Source organism: Microchirus variegatus (assembly GCF_963457635.1).
Source record: "Microchirus variegatus genome assembly, chromosome: 6".
Taxonomy (NCBI): Eukaryota; Metazoa; Chordata; class Actinopteri; order Pleuronectiformes; family Soleidae; genus Microchirus; species Microchirus variegatus.
The window spans coordinates 15,898,458-15,917,575 of record NC_139807.1 but is presented as its reverse complement, the minus strand read 5'-3'; the positions used below and the strand labels follow the sequence as shown (position 1 = coordinate 15,917,575).

The window sequence follows — 19,118 nt, the reverse complement described above, 5'->3', positions numbered from 1 at the left end:
AGGACAAGTGAAAAAGGAGGACAGGTGAATGATGAGGACAAGTGAATGAAGAGGACAGGTGAACAACGAGGACAGGTGAACAATGAGGACAGATGAACAACGAGGACAAGTGAAAGACGAGGACAAGTGAACGATGAGGACAGGTGAACAACCAGGACAAGTGAACGATGAGGACAGGTGAAGAACGAGGACAAGTGAAAGAAGAGGACAAGTGAAAGACGAGGACAAGGGAAAAACGAGGACAGGTGAACAATGAGGACAAGTGAAAAAGGAGGACAAGTGAACGATGAGGGCAGGTGAAGGATGAGGACAAGTGAAAAAGGAGGACAGGTGAATGATGAGGACAAGTGAATGAAGAGGACAGGTGAACGATGAGGACAAGTGAATGAAGAGGACAGGTGAATAATGAGGACAGGTGAACGACAAGGACAAGTGAACGAGGAGGACAGGTTAGCGACGAGGACAGTGGATGATGAGGACAGGTGGTGAATGGTGAGGACTATCTACTATCTATCCATCTATTCATCTATCCATCTATCCATCTATCTATCTATCTATCTATCTATCTATCTATCTATCTATCTATCTATCATTTTACTACACTTGCATTTGCCCATATTTTACTGTATCAATGATGGAACTAGTGCAGTGCAGACTGCATTATCTCACTAGATTTATTGTGTGTATAAGTCAACACCACAGATTCACCATACGGTGGCTATAACGATGCAGGATGTAGAAGCTTAGGATTTAATGACATAAGTAAAAACATAAGCAAACACATGTCAAAAACCAACGACTACAGCATGTTACTTGTATTTTACCGGTGTCAAATATGAGGTATGATAGCTTTGTGTTCAAATGTGTACTTTCACTTATATATACTGTAGGTGACGTCTTCCACATATTTGTGCTGAATGTGCAATATGTTGTTAAATGTCTGTGGAATAATGTCTCGGAGTGCAATAATAATAAGCAATATGGTGATGAGTGCAATATGTGGCCTTATGGAATGTTGGCAACTGGGCTTTTCCCCCACTTATTTATATATATTAACTATGATTTATGTAGCTTTTATTTATCGATTGTGATGAATGTGGCACCGGTGAGACAAAAATGAATTATCCTATGGGGGCAAATAAAGAGTTTACTGTATATTGTGTAGGACATTTTATTCGTGAAATGTATTTATTTGTATGCAGCGAGACTCTACACAGAAAGTTAACAGAACTTTCAGTGTGTGTGTGTGTGTGTGTGTGTGTGTGTGTGTGTGTGTGTGTGTGTGTGTGTGTGTGTGTGTGTGTGTGTGTGTGTTGCAGGAGGTCAGTAGAAGTTGACCTCAGATGTTCCTCACACCTCCTCGGCCACCGCGGCCACGCCCACACTCACGCCCCGCACCAGATGGGAAGTGTAGCCCGCATTTTTAAAGTCCGCACGCAGGTCTGCAGGCTGTTGCGCTGGCAGCCGCGCTGAAGGAATGAAATATTCATGTCGCCCCCCCTTCAAAAAAAAATTGAATGGACACCCCAGGACGGAGAGCGTGCCGATTTATTTCACTAAGACCAGGCCTCATTAAACTGCTGGCGGCGAGGAAGGTCACGGTGATTTTCTTTACCAGTGCTTCACTACATACAAAAACACACAGTCACAGAGATGGAGGAGGAGGAGGAGGAGGAGGAGGGGGAGTCACCATCCCTGCATCACCTCAGATCTCCCAGCGGACTGAACCCCCCCCTCGTTATTAATGACCTAATGAGTGATTAGCTCCAGTGTTAGAGCGCTGAGTGTCAGGGAGGAAGCTGAGTTGTCGCTGCGCGGCAGCATATGGGAGACGTGGACGGCACTGGCTGTGACAGAGGCGTGTGTGGAGTTTGCGTCGGTTTGTCAAGAGGGTGCCAGGGGACACCAGCTGATAGGCACAGGGCAAAGCGCCCCTCCCACGTGACCATAAATAACTGCAGTGTAATTTATCTTCCTTGATCTGCTGCCACTTACAGAGGGATTAAAACAGTAATGTGGGATCTTCTATTTACTGGGTAGAGGGGGGGGGGGGGGACAGACTTAAAGGTTCAGTGTGTGAGACATCTAGAAAGAAAGCATGTGATTCTTCTTCATTTGCATATTAAGCTTTGCCTTCAAAATCCAAAACACACACTATATAATGAAACAATATTAGTTTGGTATTTGTGTTTATTTTATGAAAACTAGTTTGCAGTAATAAAGTTGTAGTTAAGAAACAACATTGCATTTTATGTTGCCTATGTGTATTTAATTTCAGCAACATATTGTTGAATACATTCACATACATTGTGTTGGAAATATATACAGTATGCATATATATATGTATATACATTTATATATCTTTATATATATATATGTATATACATATATATGTGTATATTATATACACGCTGTATGTGAATGTATGTGAACCAGTGACTGTTTATGAACTTATATATAAGTTATATAACTTAAACATATATAAATATATATACATATATATATATATACATACACATATATATACATACATATTATATATATAAGCTCAAAAACAGTCACTGGTTTCCAAACTATAAAATACGTCATAGGCTACGGAAACCAAGTGATTCTTATTTACAAATGATTATACAGTTGTACAAACATACTTGTATTATATATTACATTTCTGCCAATACCCCTTCAATATGTTACACCCTGGACCATTATTGTATAGTTTTATAACAATGTCATGAAACTGCAGTGCCAGTGAAATGTTTGCAAGTATCGATGTGCCTGCCTGTTAAGCCATAAAACTATTTTATGTGCAGTTTCATATTATTATGAGTTATACATATAAATATATATATTATACTGAGTCATGTTTACTTCCAGACTGAGGAGACACTGATGCACCTGTTTGTACACAGGTGAAGGTGGCTGACACTTTATATCAGAATATGTATTGTTATGTTTTCATAGTCTATAACCGTTCTACTCTTTCCTTTATATATTGTTTGTTGATTTTATATTGTGCTATGGGCCTAATAATAATAATAATAATAATAACAATGAGTTCAATATGCTGCATGCATGTTTTGATCCTTTCCACTTTCCTAAATGATTTATAAGTTGCCCTCGCTCATCTTATCAGTTCTCATGGACGTGATACAGACAGGTGTGTCTCAGGCCTTGCCTCCCACCTGTTCCTTTTATTATTCTTCCGCAAATAATCATCGTCCACCACCTTTTTTACTGTTTGTTTGAGAACAAGGCTCTATACCCCGACGCGTCATGTAAGGGTTAGAAACTGTGAAGGAGTCAGTTGCTCATGAGAAACATGCCCAAGTCTGTTTTCCATGGACTGTTTGATGATGATAAGGGTGCATCATTTGCCCCAATAGCAGAAAAATTCAACTTGTATCCAATTTTAAAATAAAACAATACCAAATAAAAGAAAATCTGTGGAATATTAGCTTGATTGAATAGTATCTACTGGGTCCATTGCGTTCCATTTCCTGTTGGGAGGTCACATTTTGCAGACATGTTCAGGGCTGGTCTGTGGTCTCACATATCAAGTTTTAGGTGGATACAACAATACCTGATATTGTGAGTTACAATTTAGGACCAATTTCTTATACAAGGACCTGAGGTCCCAAAAAAATGACACTTTTGCCATATCTCAGAAAATAATGACGATAGAGACATAAAACTGGTACTAAATGATGCATAATGTCCATGTTTCTATTTAACTTCAATTGATAATATAGGGGGCCCACGGTTGGTGTAGTGGTTAGCACTCTTGCCTTTGCAGCAAGAAGACCTGGGTTCCTGGGTTCGAGCCCCGTTTGGAACAACTTCGGAACAAGGGCCTTTCTGCAAGGAGTTTGCATGTTCTCCCCGTGTGTGCGTGGGTTTTCTCCGGGTTCTCCGGCTTCCTCCCACAGTCCAAAAACATGCGATATGGGGATTAGGTGAATTGGTCGCTCTAAATTAACCGTAGGTGTGAGTGTGTGAGTGAATGGTTGTTTGTCTCTATGTGGCCCTGTGATGGACTGGCGAACTGTCCAGGGTGTACCCCGCCTATCGCCCAATGTCTGCTGAGATAGGCACAGCACCCCCCGTGACCCTCTGGTGGAGGAAAAAGCGGTAGATAATGGATGGATGGATGATAATATAGGGCTATTCATTATTTTTTAATGTTATTGAAGAAAAACAGATTTTTCAGCCCAGATTTAAGGCCAACACAGGCTCTTAAAGGTGCATTATGTAATAAATCTAAAGCAACTGGCCCTAAAATCCTCCTAATATGTCACAGAGACTCAGGAATAATGTTCATATAACAAACTGAACTCACCAACAACAACAGTACAGCCAAAATATTTGCATTAAAAAAAATATTTTGCAGACTGCAAATCATGTTTATGTTTTGAAATCATGTTTTGGCATGTGGCGCCACCTACCGCCGTCTACCAATCATTGCAGTCAGTGGAGTCTCAGCTGCCGAGCAACCGCAGGTTGCCAGTTACGTCAAAAAACGACACCTAAAAGACCTCGGCATTTTGAATTTCAATGTTGTAACCGTTTTTGACCACATTCTAACATATGGCACCTTTAACTTCAGAGGCTCGGTTTGACCCAGTAGACATCATTCGAATTTTATGAAATTGCTCATGGAAGTTTACTTTGGAAAGTGTAAAAAATGATACTATATACAAATTGATTTTGTTTCAAAAAGTTGGGCAAATGATGCACCCTAATGATGATGATGAAGTCATGATAATATGGGTAAAAACTTAGTTTTAAGTTCACTCTCAAAAGTAGCAGAACTTATAAACTAATAAATAAATAAATGTGTACTAATAAATGTGAAAGCATTTTTGGCTTGCGCACTTGTTACTTTATTGTTGCCGTTTGTGGGAACATTGAGGGATTAAGACAAAGTGACGTGCAGCTCAGACTTGGGTTCATCAGATCATTAAGCTTCAGAAACATTAAAGCCACGCTCCTAAATGATTAATACTCTCAGTTCCCCCTCTGTGTGAGGATAATAACAAGGTCGTGATTGAGTTACAATGCACAATAGGAAGGGGGGGGGAAGTCGAGCATTGTCTGGTTGTTCTTTGACAGGGTCAGAGGGGACTGTGTGATTGGCTGCTTCAGGGCTGTCAGAGCTGAGTCCGTGACTCTAAGGTGACTGCACTGAGAGGAGGCTGGCTGTATATAAAATGCTGGCGCAGTGAGTGCAACCCACTTCACAGACGAGGACATCGGCTCCTGCGTGACCTTTCCCTGCATTGTGCACGACCTCAGGCCAGTACAGTGATGAGTGCAAAAGCAGAGATTTCAAGCTGGTCCGAGTACCCGGAGGATTTCGCCCTGCTGCAGCAGCGCAGCCTGGCCCACATCAACTCCAAAAGTTGGATTTCCGCAAACTCAATGCGCATGTTCTCGAGGAGGGACGCGCACGGCGCTGCAGACTTGGGCATCCCACTGGAGAAACTTCATCCATCGAGTAAACTGCCTGAGTGCGCGTCGGCTGCAGGGATCACAGAGACGGACTGCGAGAGCACGGGAGAGGGAGACAAGACGAGCCACTACAGTGGTCCACAGAAACACCGGCGCGTCGCAGCCAACGCCAGAGAGAGGAGGAGGATGCACGGCCTGAACAAAGCGTTTGACGAGCTGAGGAGCGTCATCCCGTCCATGGAGAATGAGAAGAAGTTGTCCAAATATGACACTCTGCAAATGGCGCAGATTTACATCACTGAGCTGTCGGAGCTTCTGACCGGCGTGGTTCAGTCGGAGCGCATGAGCTCAGCAGACAGTAGCTGCAGGAGAAGTCTGATCCACACTCTGCTGCCTGCGGTCAGTGCGCAGGACCAGCTGATGGGAGGACAGCGAGACCAGGGTGCCTCCGTGGGCCACTTGTTTATACTCGGACCTGCATCTGACCTGGGGTCAAATAAATCCACTGCCTCATCCCACAGCAGTGATGGGGAATCCTCACACCTCAGTGACATGGAGGAAAGTCAGATTGGGAGACAATGACAGAACATTGAGAACACTGATTCCTGACAATTTACACCTGCAGTGACTCTTGTAGGAGAACCAAATACTACAGCAGTGTAGAAATGTTGATCATAGTTCCTACAAATAGCTTAGATGTTGCACTGCCAAATGAATGAAATGTTGAAACTACTGAACACACATGAGAATGTTTGACTTCAGGCCACCTTGAACTTCCAAAGGCCTTTTTATGCACTTTATATGCCCTGAACATCACTAGTGACTCATGGCTTTTGTCTAAATTAAAAATAATAATTATTTTGATATTTATGTTTAGCGATGAGTATTTTATGAAATCTAGTTTGCAACAATAAAGATATAGTTAAGAAACTACTATGCATTTTACGTTTGTCTTTGTGTCTTCTGTATTTCAGTCAGCAATGCATGTGAAGCAGACAGTTGCACATAAAGCGTGTTCAAAAAAGCAAAAACACAATTACGCTTGTTGGTCTGTCTGCATTGCTGCAAAACTCTTATTATGCACCATGCACATCAAATAAGTCAATTTCAAAGCTGTTTTCATTAATAATCAGGTTTTCGTTCAGCTTATCAACTAATTGCGATGTCACAGGGACCCACATCCTCTCTAATGTTCCAGCAGTGAAGAACAACATTAATTAAATGCTGTTTTTTTTCCCCATAAAAACAATCCACTGAGTAAAGCGACAGGCTCCACAGATGAATACATCTGCAAGCCAAACATTTGACACCTAATGTTCCCAGTGAAGGGTGTTTTAAAGAAATTAAAAGGGGGAAAAAAAGATCCCTCGTGACAATCTATCATGGTTAAAACTGCCCCTCCTTGTCTGTCTGCTAACTAATAGCCTACTGAGTAAATGTTGGGCTGCCCACACCATAGGGGAGAGGTGGCTGGAACTTTGCCAGGTCCTTAGAAAGTATTTCTGCAAGCCTGTATTTAAAACTGCTGGGGTCCTCGGTGGGGGTGGCATGGGCAGAGGAGCTGATGGTCCTCTCCATCTCCTTCATGTCATCCATTGCCTGTGCCCGAGTACTGAGCCATGGCTGGATTAAATTATTCACATGGGGCTGAGGCTGGCATCTAGGCTTGGAGTAGAGGGTGCAAGGAGGAGGGTGGGGATCGGGGCGATGAAGGGGTGAGGAGAGAGTCTGCAGCAGGGAGACTGAGGGAGATTCAGCTATTTTCACATCAGCGTAGATGCACTCCGAGCTGTCCTTCCTGATCAGAGGAGGAGAGAATCTCCTCAAGTTGTAGTAAATGTTGTCATCCGTGTCACCATCCAGGTGTAGAGCCTCCAGGGAATGACAGCGCTCTTCATCCTCCTCACTTTCATCTCCCACAGCCTCCCTGCTGTTAGACATGTGAGATAGTGACATCACGTTTGGTACAGTGGTGTCATTAGAAGAGCGGGGCTCGGCGGGCTCGTCGTCCTCTGTTACATCTGCAGAACTATAGACAAGAGGAGCAGGAGATTGGCGAGACGGGCCACATAATGATCCTCTGTCGATGCTGAGAGGCTGAAGAGATGAGCTCCTCACTACAGAGCACTGCTCTGATATCATGTGGAAGATCTCAGGAGCATAAGCGGACAGGAAGATGAACAGTCCTGTCCCCGACTGACAGCGACGGCCTGCTTCAATGCTGAATCCCCCCTGTAATCACAGACAATAATACACGTCTTAGTAGGAAAAGTGTCTTTCTTTCTTTTCAGACATGGAAAATAAGAAAGCTAAATAGTTGATTCAAATGTCTAACTATTGCTTTTTAACGTCCCGATGTGTAAGAACTAGTGACAGCTAATAATGAGACTGCAGATTGGAACAAACGGAGGTCTCCTCTCCCCAATCACACCAGTGCTGGCATGTACGGTGGCTGTCACAATCCAGAAAGGATGTCATATGCTGTAGAAAGCTTCTGCTTCAAAACACATGTTCTGACTGGTGTGTCGGTTCAGGCTGCTGTACCATGGCGGCGCCAGATGGCAGCCTCTGTAAAGCAAGGCTGTTGCCCAAACGACATATAAAAGGCTTATTATGTGGCTATAAAAACGAAACAATTTTGTTTTTAAAATACATTTATATAAAGATACTTTTTATCAGTTTATTTAATTTCAGCCAATAAACACATGTTACACAGTGGACCTTTAAAGATCTAAGCTGAAGTTTTAACTGTACCTCAACCTGTCCAAATTTGCGCACTAGCCTGTACGGCCAGCAGTAGACCATGTGACCAGTATCGCAGGTCAGCAATCTCATGGCCTCTGTTTCTGGGGAGACCAGATACTCCCCAGACAGTTTGCACCTCCTGGACGCATCTGTGCTGAGGACAGTCACTTGGTACCGGTTTGGAGGAAGAACCAGATCTAAACATAACAGGACAAATGCATCAGCACATGAAAGCAGAGGATGGTCCATTTAATAAATCATATAAAGCACATTTCATGTGCAGAAGTATGTACCCATTAGCATATAAAAAAAAAAAAAAAACATAATTATAAGCCTCCTGACACTATCTGAAGAGCAAATTTGGATGAATGAAAGCTGAAACACAGAGTGGATCATTACACTGTGGTGATGTTTACATTGGTTTGTCTAAATCATATCTGCAAACCGCTCCCCATAATATGTCAACATAATATAATAACATCAAGATGTTCAATTATGTACTTAAAATCGTATTATCTTCCGAGCAGCTCCACCAATGTACACATTAAAAACCCTAATAGAAAAACCGCTGTGGTTAGATGATCATTCCTGAACCAGGATTATGTGGTGCTTTTATACTGTTATTTCTTTCTTTTAATGCTCGTTGGTCGGTCGGCAGTTTGTATTACCAGTGTTCCAAGATGAGTAAAGTTCATTGTTCTCCATGGTCAAGCAATTTCCTCTCTCCAAACCACCTTTGTCTGATTCTTCAGAATCCTTCTGTAAACACAGTAGCATGGTAAATAGGACGTCGAGTGTAAACCACCCTCCTTATCACCGTTTTATGACTTCAGAGAGGTAAGATGCAAGAAGGAGCCTCGCTTGTGCAAGCACAAGAATAGGAGAAGTGAAGAGGTAGAAGTTGCAGATACAATATCCACTTCCCCATTGTCATATTTGTCACAGATTGTGGATAAGACATATAACCCTGATAAGAGGGAAAGTTGTACTGGTTGAGAGTAGAGCTGTGTGATACCTGGAAAGCCAGAAGACAGAGGGCACTCAGCCAGTCCTGGCTTGTTGTCGAGGCCAGAGTGTAGATGCACTGTGTAGTGTGAAGGCAGAAAGCAATGCATCCTTCGGGGCAGGTCTCCTCTGTTGCGGGGGTGACACTGAGGAAGTCACTTAGACGCACAACTTTTCTTTCTGGTGCTTTTTGGCGAGCCAACTTCCTCAGGTCAATGTTGTCCACATGTACACTGTAGATCTCCAGCCGGCCAATCCCCGTGGAACTGGGTTTGTAGAGCACCATCCATACTTTCCGCCATGTTCTCTGGAGGTTAATAGGAGACTGTTATAATAGGTTAGTACAGTTATGAACTAGTTCTTAGCTGGTTTAGATCTCACACAACAAGCAGGTATGCTGTGGTCCAGTTTATGGTGTGCCACAAGGTTCGTTCTTTGGCCAACTTTCTTTTCAGCAATGAGGTAATGAGGCTATAAATGGTGACCTGCACCTGCAGCGTTGACAGCCCCGGTTATTTTATAATCCTGGATTTTGTTATGGAAATACCCATCCAGAGCACCTTAACCTTCTACCACACTTGTGCTTTAAATCATGCATGCATTGACTATGGTATTGCATTACTAATATTAATACTAATACTAATTCTGCATTCTGCTAAAATGTCAGTTTAAAAATGCACTTTAGGAAAATTTGATTATTCGGTAAACCCTGAATGTTTTTATTAAACCCTGGATCTTATTAAAAGTGCTTTGTCAATAATAAAATCATATATAATTTGTACAAGGAACATGCAGTATGCTTTTCAACATTACATCAAACTCTGTTATTTCTCTGACTGTACGGTGTCATGTGAGCACTATTATCTTCAGAATTGTTAAACTAAGCTTCAGTCACACCTGAGGTGTTCAAGTTGTGAAATTTGTGAAACCGAGCTTTAATTACATCCTAAAAGTGGGCACAGGTAAAATTAGATGAGTTACTAGTGAAGAGAACAAAAGCACTGTAATACAGATTTAAAATTTCAACATTTCAAGGGAGAAACACAATTCCGTGGTGGCTTCTTAACAGTGGGATTATCTACTAAAACCCATATTTGTGGAAGAATAGGTAATAAACTCCCCTATCTGAAGTTAGAGATGGTAACATGTACTTCATGATAACAAAGCAAGCCCTTCAGTTGCCACTTTCTTCACACACAAGCATTATAAACTTGAGAAAAACATTAATTGCTGAATGACGCAAAAACATTTTTTTTTACTTACTTTTCCAAACTTGAGTCCCTGAAGGTACACCAGCCCTTCTTTGAAGATGAATTCCATTCCTGCAAGACGCTTCACTGATCCTGTTACTGATTGGTGTTCTATAGCTCAGAGGTTTGAAGTAGTTTTGTAACCGTTTCTGTTACGTCACGTGTCACTTTGATTCGGTCTTACTGGTTTATGTCCATCGGGGCTAAAAGTGAAGATATCTCACATATTTGCAGGTCAACTGTTGCAAAAGAGTGTTTCCGTTTTCTTGACTCAACATCCCTTTGCATTATTCTGCTTGTTTTAGCAACTTCCTCACCGTAAAAGAGCAGCACCACACCTTTCTATGTTTTCCAGATAATAAAATGAGATCAGCAACAGATACAGAACAAAGTACTTTTATTTACAATTTTCATTATTATCAAAAAGGTATGTTACAAAGGGGACACTTATAGAATGAGAAATATTAAGGTGGGAAATTATGCAAGAAAGCAATATTTTTTAACTTACTGAAGTGAAAACAAAGCTCATGATAAAAATAAGCTTTAGTTCAGTGACATGACACATGTTGTCCATTTAGCTTTAGAGAATCTTCCCACAAATAAAAAAAACTCTTAGAAGTCCATTGAGCTATGAGCCAGGTAGTCTTTCCGCCCGATGTTGGTCACCTGCTTGGTCTGCATGACTTCCAGTTTAGGACAGTCTGTGATACGATGACCAAGACCACCACAGAAGGTACAACCTCTCTCCTCTGTAAACAGACAACATGTGTGGTGAGTGGAAAGGTTTGCAAACTCTTCATACTAATGAGTATAATATACATATAATATACAGTACGGTGCAAATAGCTTTGTTGTTTTTATATCAATCAAATTCTGCGATCACTTGCATTTCAATTGGAATGATGTGACTGAACGTTAGTCTTGTATATTAGCAAGCTGTCAATAACTTTAACTCATACAACATGGGTATGTAATGCTCAAGCATGTGTTGAATAAACCTGTCCTAACAGACCTTGTTCACAGGAGACATTTGTCAACATGAAATAGCAGAACAGACTCAGGTTTTACCCGTAATTTTATATACGTCACTTTGGTCATTATAGCGTGGCTAAAACGACTAATGAAATGGTGGCCTGAGATTTTTGCACAGTACTGTACACATCTGTTAAATAGACAATTGGGGAAAACAGTGGACCGTGTGAAAAACCTACCCCCGATATCCAGCATGGTCTCGTCTCCCGTCTGGAGAACCTGGAGAACAGGCGGAACCTTCTGCTTGGCTTCAACAAGCAGAGCTTTCAGGTCCATCAATACAGACTCGTCTAGTAGGGAAAGGAAAAACACACAATTATTGTTAACATCTACTCACTGTATTAAACCAAGATCTTCATGATACACTGCAAATATTCTGAAAATTAATGTTTTATTTCCCCTCACCACAGCCTTTATTGATGAATGTTGTGGCGATACCCGTCTTGCCTGATCGTCCAGTTCTACCAATTCTGTGGACTGGAAAAAAAAGACGAGATACTCAACAAACCAGCTCCACTAATTAAAAGGAAAAAAATCAAACTACTATTCTACTGATTGTTAAAAGGCTGGACATATCCGCTTACCATAGTTTTCTATCTCCTCAGGCATGTCATAGTTCACCACGTGCTGTATAGCTGGGAAATCCAGACCTTTGGAGGCAACGTCTGTGGCAACTAAGACATCTTTCTTTCCTTCTTTGAATGCCTCTATGGCTTTTGTTCTTTCCTCTTGATCTGGAAAAAGTATCATCAAGCATCACATCAGGTAAATTGTGTTTTAAAATACAATGACAAATGGAGAACTTGAATTCTGCAGTGCTGAATTCAAGTTCTGAAATGTGTAACATTTGGAAGCAGGGTGCCATCTTGTGGTCACAATGAGTAACTGCATAAAGGCTGAAGAGCTAGCCTATGGTGAACTTGATGTTTGGTTGGGCAAAATTCCAGATACAGAAATCCTCCGCAGACACCATTAGAAAGTACAGACTACTATGGACAATAATGATTCAAATGCTTCTGTGTACCTTTTCCTCCGTGGATGGCCACTGCCTCCACTCCTTTTAGCAGCAGATACTCATGGATGGCATCCACATCAGCCTTCTTCTCAGCAAATATCAACACCTGTCATATGAGGATGATACATTAAGTAACTTTTCAGATGTTTGGGTATATATATGTCCGTGTAATAAATTGAAAGTACTGACTGGAGGTGATGTTTTCTGCAAGCACTCCAGCAGGTACACCATCTTGGCTTCCTCTTTGACGTATTCCACTTCCTGCACAAACACAAAAGTCCAGTTCTCGACATGCACCAAATTTTCAGACAGAAATTCAGACAACGCCAGTTTGCAACAAAGAAAGATGAACATACCTGAATGACATCCAAGCTGGCAGCTCCAGCTCTACCCACATTAATAGTGATGGGTTTGACCAGCGCACTCTTAGCAAAGTTCTGGATCTTCTTGGGCATAGTAGCACTGAAAAGCAGGGTTTGCCTTTGTCCCTTGAAGAAAACAAACAAACAAATGTGAGGAATAAATGTGCATCATGGCGTCATCTATTAAACTCAGTTTTCATGGCAAGATTTTGGTCTGACAAAAAGAAAGGCCAACATTCAACTGGCTTGAACAACTTCACGGTTGCCTCCGGTACCAGGGGCAGCGTTACACGCAGCGACAAAAGCGTCATAAAACCATATCTAACTCTAACAAACACAGACATGCTGCATACCCACAGAAAGGTCAGGAACTCAGCTAAAAGCTCATATAAACCATTCTTGTGTTCACGAAACACCGATGGATCAAACCAGCAGGAGCGGAAAAAAAACGTTACAGCGCACACATTGAAACGCGGCACCGGAGCATCAGCGTGATTATGTAAACAGAAAAAGCATGTGTCCACTGGACAACAGAGAATACACAGATTCCAGCAGTACCATTTTTATCACTCTACGACCAAGATTCACAGATCCAGCCCCAAAATAAGAGCAAAACAACAACTGACTTTCAAGACATACAAGCAGAAATGTTGTCTTACCTTTGCTGTTTATCAAAAACAAGTTATTTCCACCGGAAAAACCAATTCTAATGAAGAACTACACTTTCCAGCATGCTTTGGGAACAAATCCCAGTCTGATTGATCATTACAGAGCAACATTAGATCGTTCTGATTAGAGAAGGGCAAATGTCCACACAAATGCGTCATATGCATTTATGTCCTTTTGACTCGCAAATGAAGTGATTCACACGTATTTGGAGACCGGGATCTGATTCTACCAGTTTAGAGGTTTAAAGCGAGCTGTCAATCACCCAAATTGACCAAGGTAAGCCAGAGCTATGGCGCTGCGTAACTGAAGACACTGCAGAGTCACAGAGTTGTTATTACGCACTGCACAGGGAGCATCCATTTACAGCGAGTTAGCATACTTTTTTTTTTTTCAAATCAAGTTCTTTTTAGACAAATAGTGACATGTAAATAAAATTAAATGGGTTTTAATAATTTGGTACCTAAGAAACCTCAAACGGCAAAGATGGTGCCAAACTGTGCCAAAAGAGAACGCCTAGATATCTCTTTACTAAAGCCTCTGTCATTTGACTCCGCTTCACTTCAGCAGCATCAGAATTTGCACAACTCATGTCCACATGTTTTTACATTACCTCCATTTGTGTTTTAAGCTCCTACTGCATATTTTAAATGTGATATTTGCTTTAAAATACAATATTTTTTTAGGCGAGAGAAAAAAAATCCTTCATTTATGCTGTGTTCCATGTGCATTTACTCTGACACAGTGGCATCTACAGTAAAACTTACACCTCTTGTGGAATCTCACAAGTTATCATATTAACAGGTTATCTTTATTTTGATACCAAGATTATCCACATAGAGCCTGTAACTGCAGAGATTTACTCTATTTAGTTTGGGCATGTCATTTTTGAGCAGGGACTCCAAAAAGAGGGTCAGGGAAGAAGAGGTTAAGTCAGAATATAGACCTCTTTGGACTCAAACATTTTAAATTGTAGTTGTTAGTTAGTTTGGGGGGTTAGGTGTTTAATAGCACCTGCAATGGTCCACCACTGTCTTCTTTTGTTCTTCTGGAACAAATCATATTTTACTTCCTCTCTCCTCACTTGTTTAAAATTGTAATGGCCAACAACAACTTTGTCAGAAATATGTTTTTTTTTTCCACCAGGTAAGGTTGAACTTTTTAAAAAAATCTGGACTGCAGCCTTCTCAAACAATTTATCTCTGTTGATTAGAATGTCATAGTTATTGTGAGTTAATGCCATAAAGGAGCAACTCACCTTGAAATAGGAGAAAATGGTTCTGATGTCTTCCTCAAACCCCATGTCGATCATCCTATCAGCTTCATCCAAAGCCAAGTAACGGCAGATGTCCAGACTCACCATCTTCTTCTGCAGCAAGTCCATTAGTCTACCTGGGGTGGCGACCATCATGTGGACCCCACTATGATTGGAAGGAAACACTTTCAAAACGTGGCACAATTTATAACTCTTTAAATGAAGTAGTGTTAATGGCAGGCTCTTTAGGGGGTCATGCTAAAGGTTAGGTTGAATTATTGTAAATCTGTAAACCCATCAGAACCAGAACTTCAAATATTTTATCAAAATTGCTCATCAACTAACAGATAAATGCTAAATCATTGCTTTATGTTTAACACCAGTTTAAGCTGTAAACTCTACTTACTGTTTCACAACTTCCATCTGTTCCTTGACAGACATTCCTCCAATGCAGAGGGCAGTGCGCAGCTGAGGAGCTCCCTCCTCTTCCAGCAGTTTACAGTAATATTCAATGATGCCATGCGTCTGCCTCGCCAACTCTCGCTGGAATAACAAACAAAAAGGTATTAAAAATCAGATTAAAGCGAGGTTGTGCATAGCAACATAAGAAATGCCATGTTATTATTTGGGTATTTTATGGTACCAAACAGTAAAGGCAACACTCAATTTACATACAGAATATACAGAATCCTAACAATGAGTTTAGACGACTCCGTGACAAATTTCAAACTGTGTCATGAGTTAAATAAGTTTGTCTTACTGATGGACAGATGATCAGTCCATATGGTCCCTCTCTCTTAAAGAAAGGCAACCTCTTTTCCTGTTCCAGGGAAAACATGATGATGGGCAGAGTGAAAACCAAAGTCTTTCCCGATCCAGTGAATGCAATGCCAATCATGTCACGACCTGAAAGACTAAACACAAACAAGGGTCAGGTCACAAGTTTAAAAGAACTCAACATAAAAATACAATTTGACACTGTTTGTATTTCAAATACATTGCATATTCTACGCATTTCCTCCCCATCCAGTGTGTACCCTGCCTATCCCCATGTCAGCTGAGATTGGCACAGCTCCCCCGCGACACTCATGCGGAAGATAAAGTGGTAGAAGTTGGATGGATGGATGTATATTCTACTCACACTGTGGAGATTCCTTGGATTTGAATTGGAGTAGGATGCACAATCCCCTTCTTTTTCAAACCCTTTAGAATTGCTGCAAACACAATAACATATCGTTGTTGCCAGTTATTTATCACATGTAACAAAGAGACAAAGAGTAATTTTATGAGCAAAAAAGGGGGTTTGTTGTAACCTGGTGGAAGCTTCATTTCCCTGAAGCTTTTGATTGGAGGAGGGATTTCGTCTCCGTCAACCAGGATGTGAAACTTCTTCCTGACACGCTCATGCCGTGTTTCTGGCATATTGAGGATATAACGTGGAGGCTTCCAGCTTAACAAAAAAAAAGAAAGTAATTAGAACCTAAAATGAAAACACACATGCACAAAACATTATAGAATTACCTGATAAAAAAAAACTCACCTTGTTTTTATTGGATCATCATATATGATACCTTTGGCCATTTCCTTTACAGACATCAGAGCTGACAGAGGAGAGATCAAGTGCCCAGAGTTAATTTTGCAAGTAAAAAAAAAATTCTGAAGTAACAGTTGTATTACATTAATTTGATTATCTTTTAATTTGAAGCTTAATTTTACCTCTGCCTTCAGCAACACTCTCAAGAATCTTCTCTTCCTCTTTCAGCTGCTTCTCCTTGGCTGACTCTTTCCGGGCTGCAGATATAAAAGCACATCATTGAAGAATTAAAGTCACTGTGAATTGAACACAATAAAATGAATTAAAAACAGGCAACTCTCAAAATCCAAGCTAAATATTGTTAGAACTCGATACCTTCTGCTTTTTCCTTGAGGTGCTGATGCTGATCAAGGAGACTGACATTCGATCGTGGACCAAGACCCTCATCCTCGTCCCTCTGCTCCTCCCCACTGTCCTTCTGATCCTCGTCCACCGCCTTTCCTCGCAGGCGCAGCATTTTCTGTAGCTGTGAGTTCAATACAAGGGTCTTTTAAAGATACATGACCTTCACAGAGCAATAGTAAATGTATAGAATTTTAAGATCCTGCCAAAGAGACTGCACAGATTGGTCAAACCCTGATCTACCAAATAAGGTCATCACTGACCCTGATATCCCAACCTGTCAGAAGTAGATTTATCCTTTATTTCCAAGTGGACAATCACTTACCATTTGTTGTTTTCTGATCTTGACTGGAACGTATGGAACATAATCATCATCCTCGGATCCTTCTGAGCCTGACTTGGCAAACTCCACGTGCAATCTCTGTAGAAACACATGGGCAACAACACTCATGTTACCTTTTGAGTTTGTCATCTCTTTCTCCAGTATAAACCCTTCAAAGAAGACGTATCCAAGAGCTATACTACAATACATGCATACAAAATACTATGAAGCAGCAACCAAGGTTGTAAAAAACAGATTCAGTGGTATCGTTTAGATATATGCAATATTCTGGCATATGTTGTTTAGTTATGTACTGCCCGAACATTTTATATCAACCTGCAAACTTTGTATACAGCTGAAATCACTGCCTGGCCTTTAAAAAAACGTGACTATAGGAATACATACAGGACTGGAAATGTTTACTATAGGTCTTGATTCAGACCAAATAGCTTGTGTCCAAAAGATGCAATGCCTCAATAAATTAATATACCAAATGGCTCTAATCGTTAAACCATGTGGTCAATAGATTGAACAGTTGATGGTCGCACCTACAACTTCGTTTCACTTTATAGTAAACAAAGCATGATCAGAGAAAAGCCTGTTGCCAAAAGTCAACCATGTGAGGTTTTCTCGCTCTCAGACTTTTACATTGTGACTTTACTCGCTTAATCAACCAACTCCTCGCGTAGTTACGAATTACGAAGACACGTGTTCTTTACTATAACACAGTTTATAAAGGGACCATTTAATAATGTACTTTATTACATTCCGTGCGTTTTTCTGAAACGTCGTAGTTACGTAGTCAATACTGTTAACGGTTAATACGGCTAACTCCAACACCGAGTATCTGCTGCACTCCGAGCTTCTATATTATTCAGCAGCCGTAGCTTAACACAGTCGATCCTCCATTTTAAAGAATACATTAGCTATGGCGACTAGTTTTACGACTATGTGAATAAATAAATGGTCAAATGTTCGGCTAGCTAGCTGACTTTGGCTAGCATTAAGCGTGTACGGACGATAGCATAAGCGGAACTTACCTTCCGAGGTCCATTATCGGTCTCCATTTTATGTAAGGATACAGTAATGTCCTCAAACAACGCAAGAATCGCTACTGGTCACTAAATGCTGTTCATTCAAATATAAAAAAAAGCACCTGGGCCACTGCTTACGCATTAAAGGCAACTGTGACGCTGTGTACGGAAAGCCGGAAGGATCAAACCTCAACGAACCGCAGCGTCCAAAAAAAAAGCGCGATTCAGTCTGGAGCTGGAGGAACAGGTGGTGCAGATGGAAGATGACATGGAAACCAAACTGAAATTAAAAAATGAACTTTGAAAGCAAACACCACACTTTCTTTTTGTCAAAACTGTATTGTTTTTAATCTTCCTGACCGAAAGATTTTTTTCACAGTATCAAAAGTGAATTAAAAAAAAGAAACAAGCCAACATACACTGGCCATTATTGGAATAGTATAAATCTACATTCGAAACATTTAAGATAAACCTCTCTACTTGTATATAGCCTGAAAAGCATCAGAGATGTCATATGAAAACAAAATCTCAGCACAAATTCAGGAAAGAAACCATCTCAGTAAAAGCCATCAGCTAAAACATAGGACACTGGTGTACATCCTGAGGCCCTGGTCCCAAAAGTACTCTTCTGGGATCAAAAGATAATCAAGACTTGGACTTCACATAGGCTAGCTGAGGCGGACGGTGCCATTAAGGTAAGGGAACCTGTGGGGAGACATGACAAAGGCTCAAAAAGGCCCAACATAATCACTCAGTATGTACAAGCATTAAAATTGACTGTCAGACAAGGCGTGAGGGTTCCATTGTTAAAATGAACAATGCACACCGGTGTACTGGCTGGGATGTGAAGATTGAAATAACAGTTTGGGAGTGGTGAAGGACTTGTCCTATTGAGCGTGTACGGAATATCACTAAAACATCACTGCTCCAAGTTTAACACCAATTTATGATACAGACGCAACAGACGCATTTGCCAGATACAGGACAGGACACAATGACACGATCATGCATTGGTACCTAAGTGGAGTAATATGTTCTCGATGCCACC

At 41.0% G+C, this 19,118-nt stretch overlaps 2 protein-coding genes across 2 annotated transcripts; both read right to left on the bottom strand.

The window, feature by feature from the left end:
- Positions 1-6,873: 6,873 nt before the first annotated feature.
- Positions 6,874-10,518, bottom strand: dok3 (docking protein 3; the record flags this gene model as incomplete). The annotated part of the gene is made up of 5 exons (XM_083890799.1): positions 6,874-7,680; positions 8,203-8,390; positions 8,862-8,952; positions 9,209-9,505; positions 10,462-10,518. 5 exons carry the CDS (start codon positions 10,516-10,518, stop codon positions 6,874-6,876), a joined length of 1,440 nt encoding a protein of 479 aa, XP_083746925.1.
- Positions 10,519-10,896: 378 nt separating this feature from the next.
- Positions 10,897-18,210, bottom strand: LOC310928870 (putative ATP-dependent RNA helicase DDX41). Its single transcript, XM_083891531.1, has 17 exons — positions 18,077-18,210; positions 17,040-17,135; positions 16,688-16,838; positions 16,495-16,569; positions 16,319-16,379; positions 16,092-16,228; positions 15,920-15,992; positions 15,539-15,692; positions 15,185-15,321; positions 14,782-14,944; positions 12,852-12,983; positions 12,685-12,756; positions 12,505-12,601; positions 12,065-12,214; positions 11,886-11,957; positions 11,660-11,770; positions 10,897-11,197 (listed from the first exon to the last, which is right to left on the bottom strand). The coding sequence occupies exons 1-17, from the start codon at positions 18,101-18,103 to the stop codon at positions 11,061-11,063; spliced, it is 1,845 nt and encodes a 614-aa protein (XP_083747657.1). The 5' UTR covers positions 18,104-18,210; the 3' UTR covers positions 10,897-11,060.
- Positions 18,211-19,118: the final 908 nt, after the last annotated feature.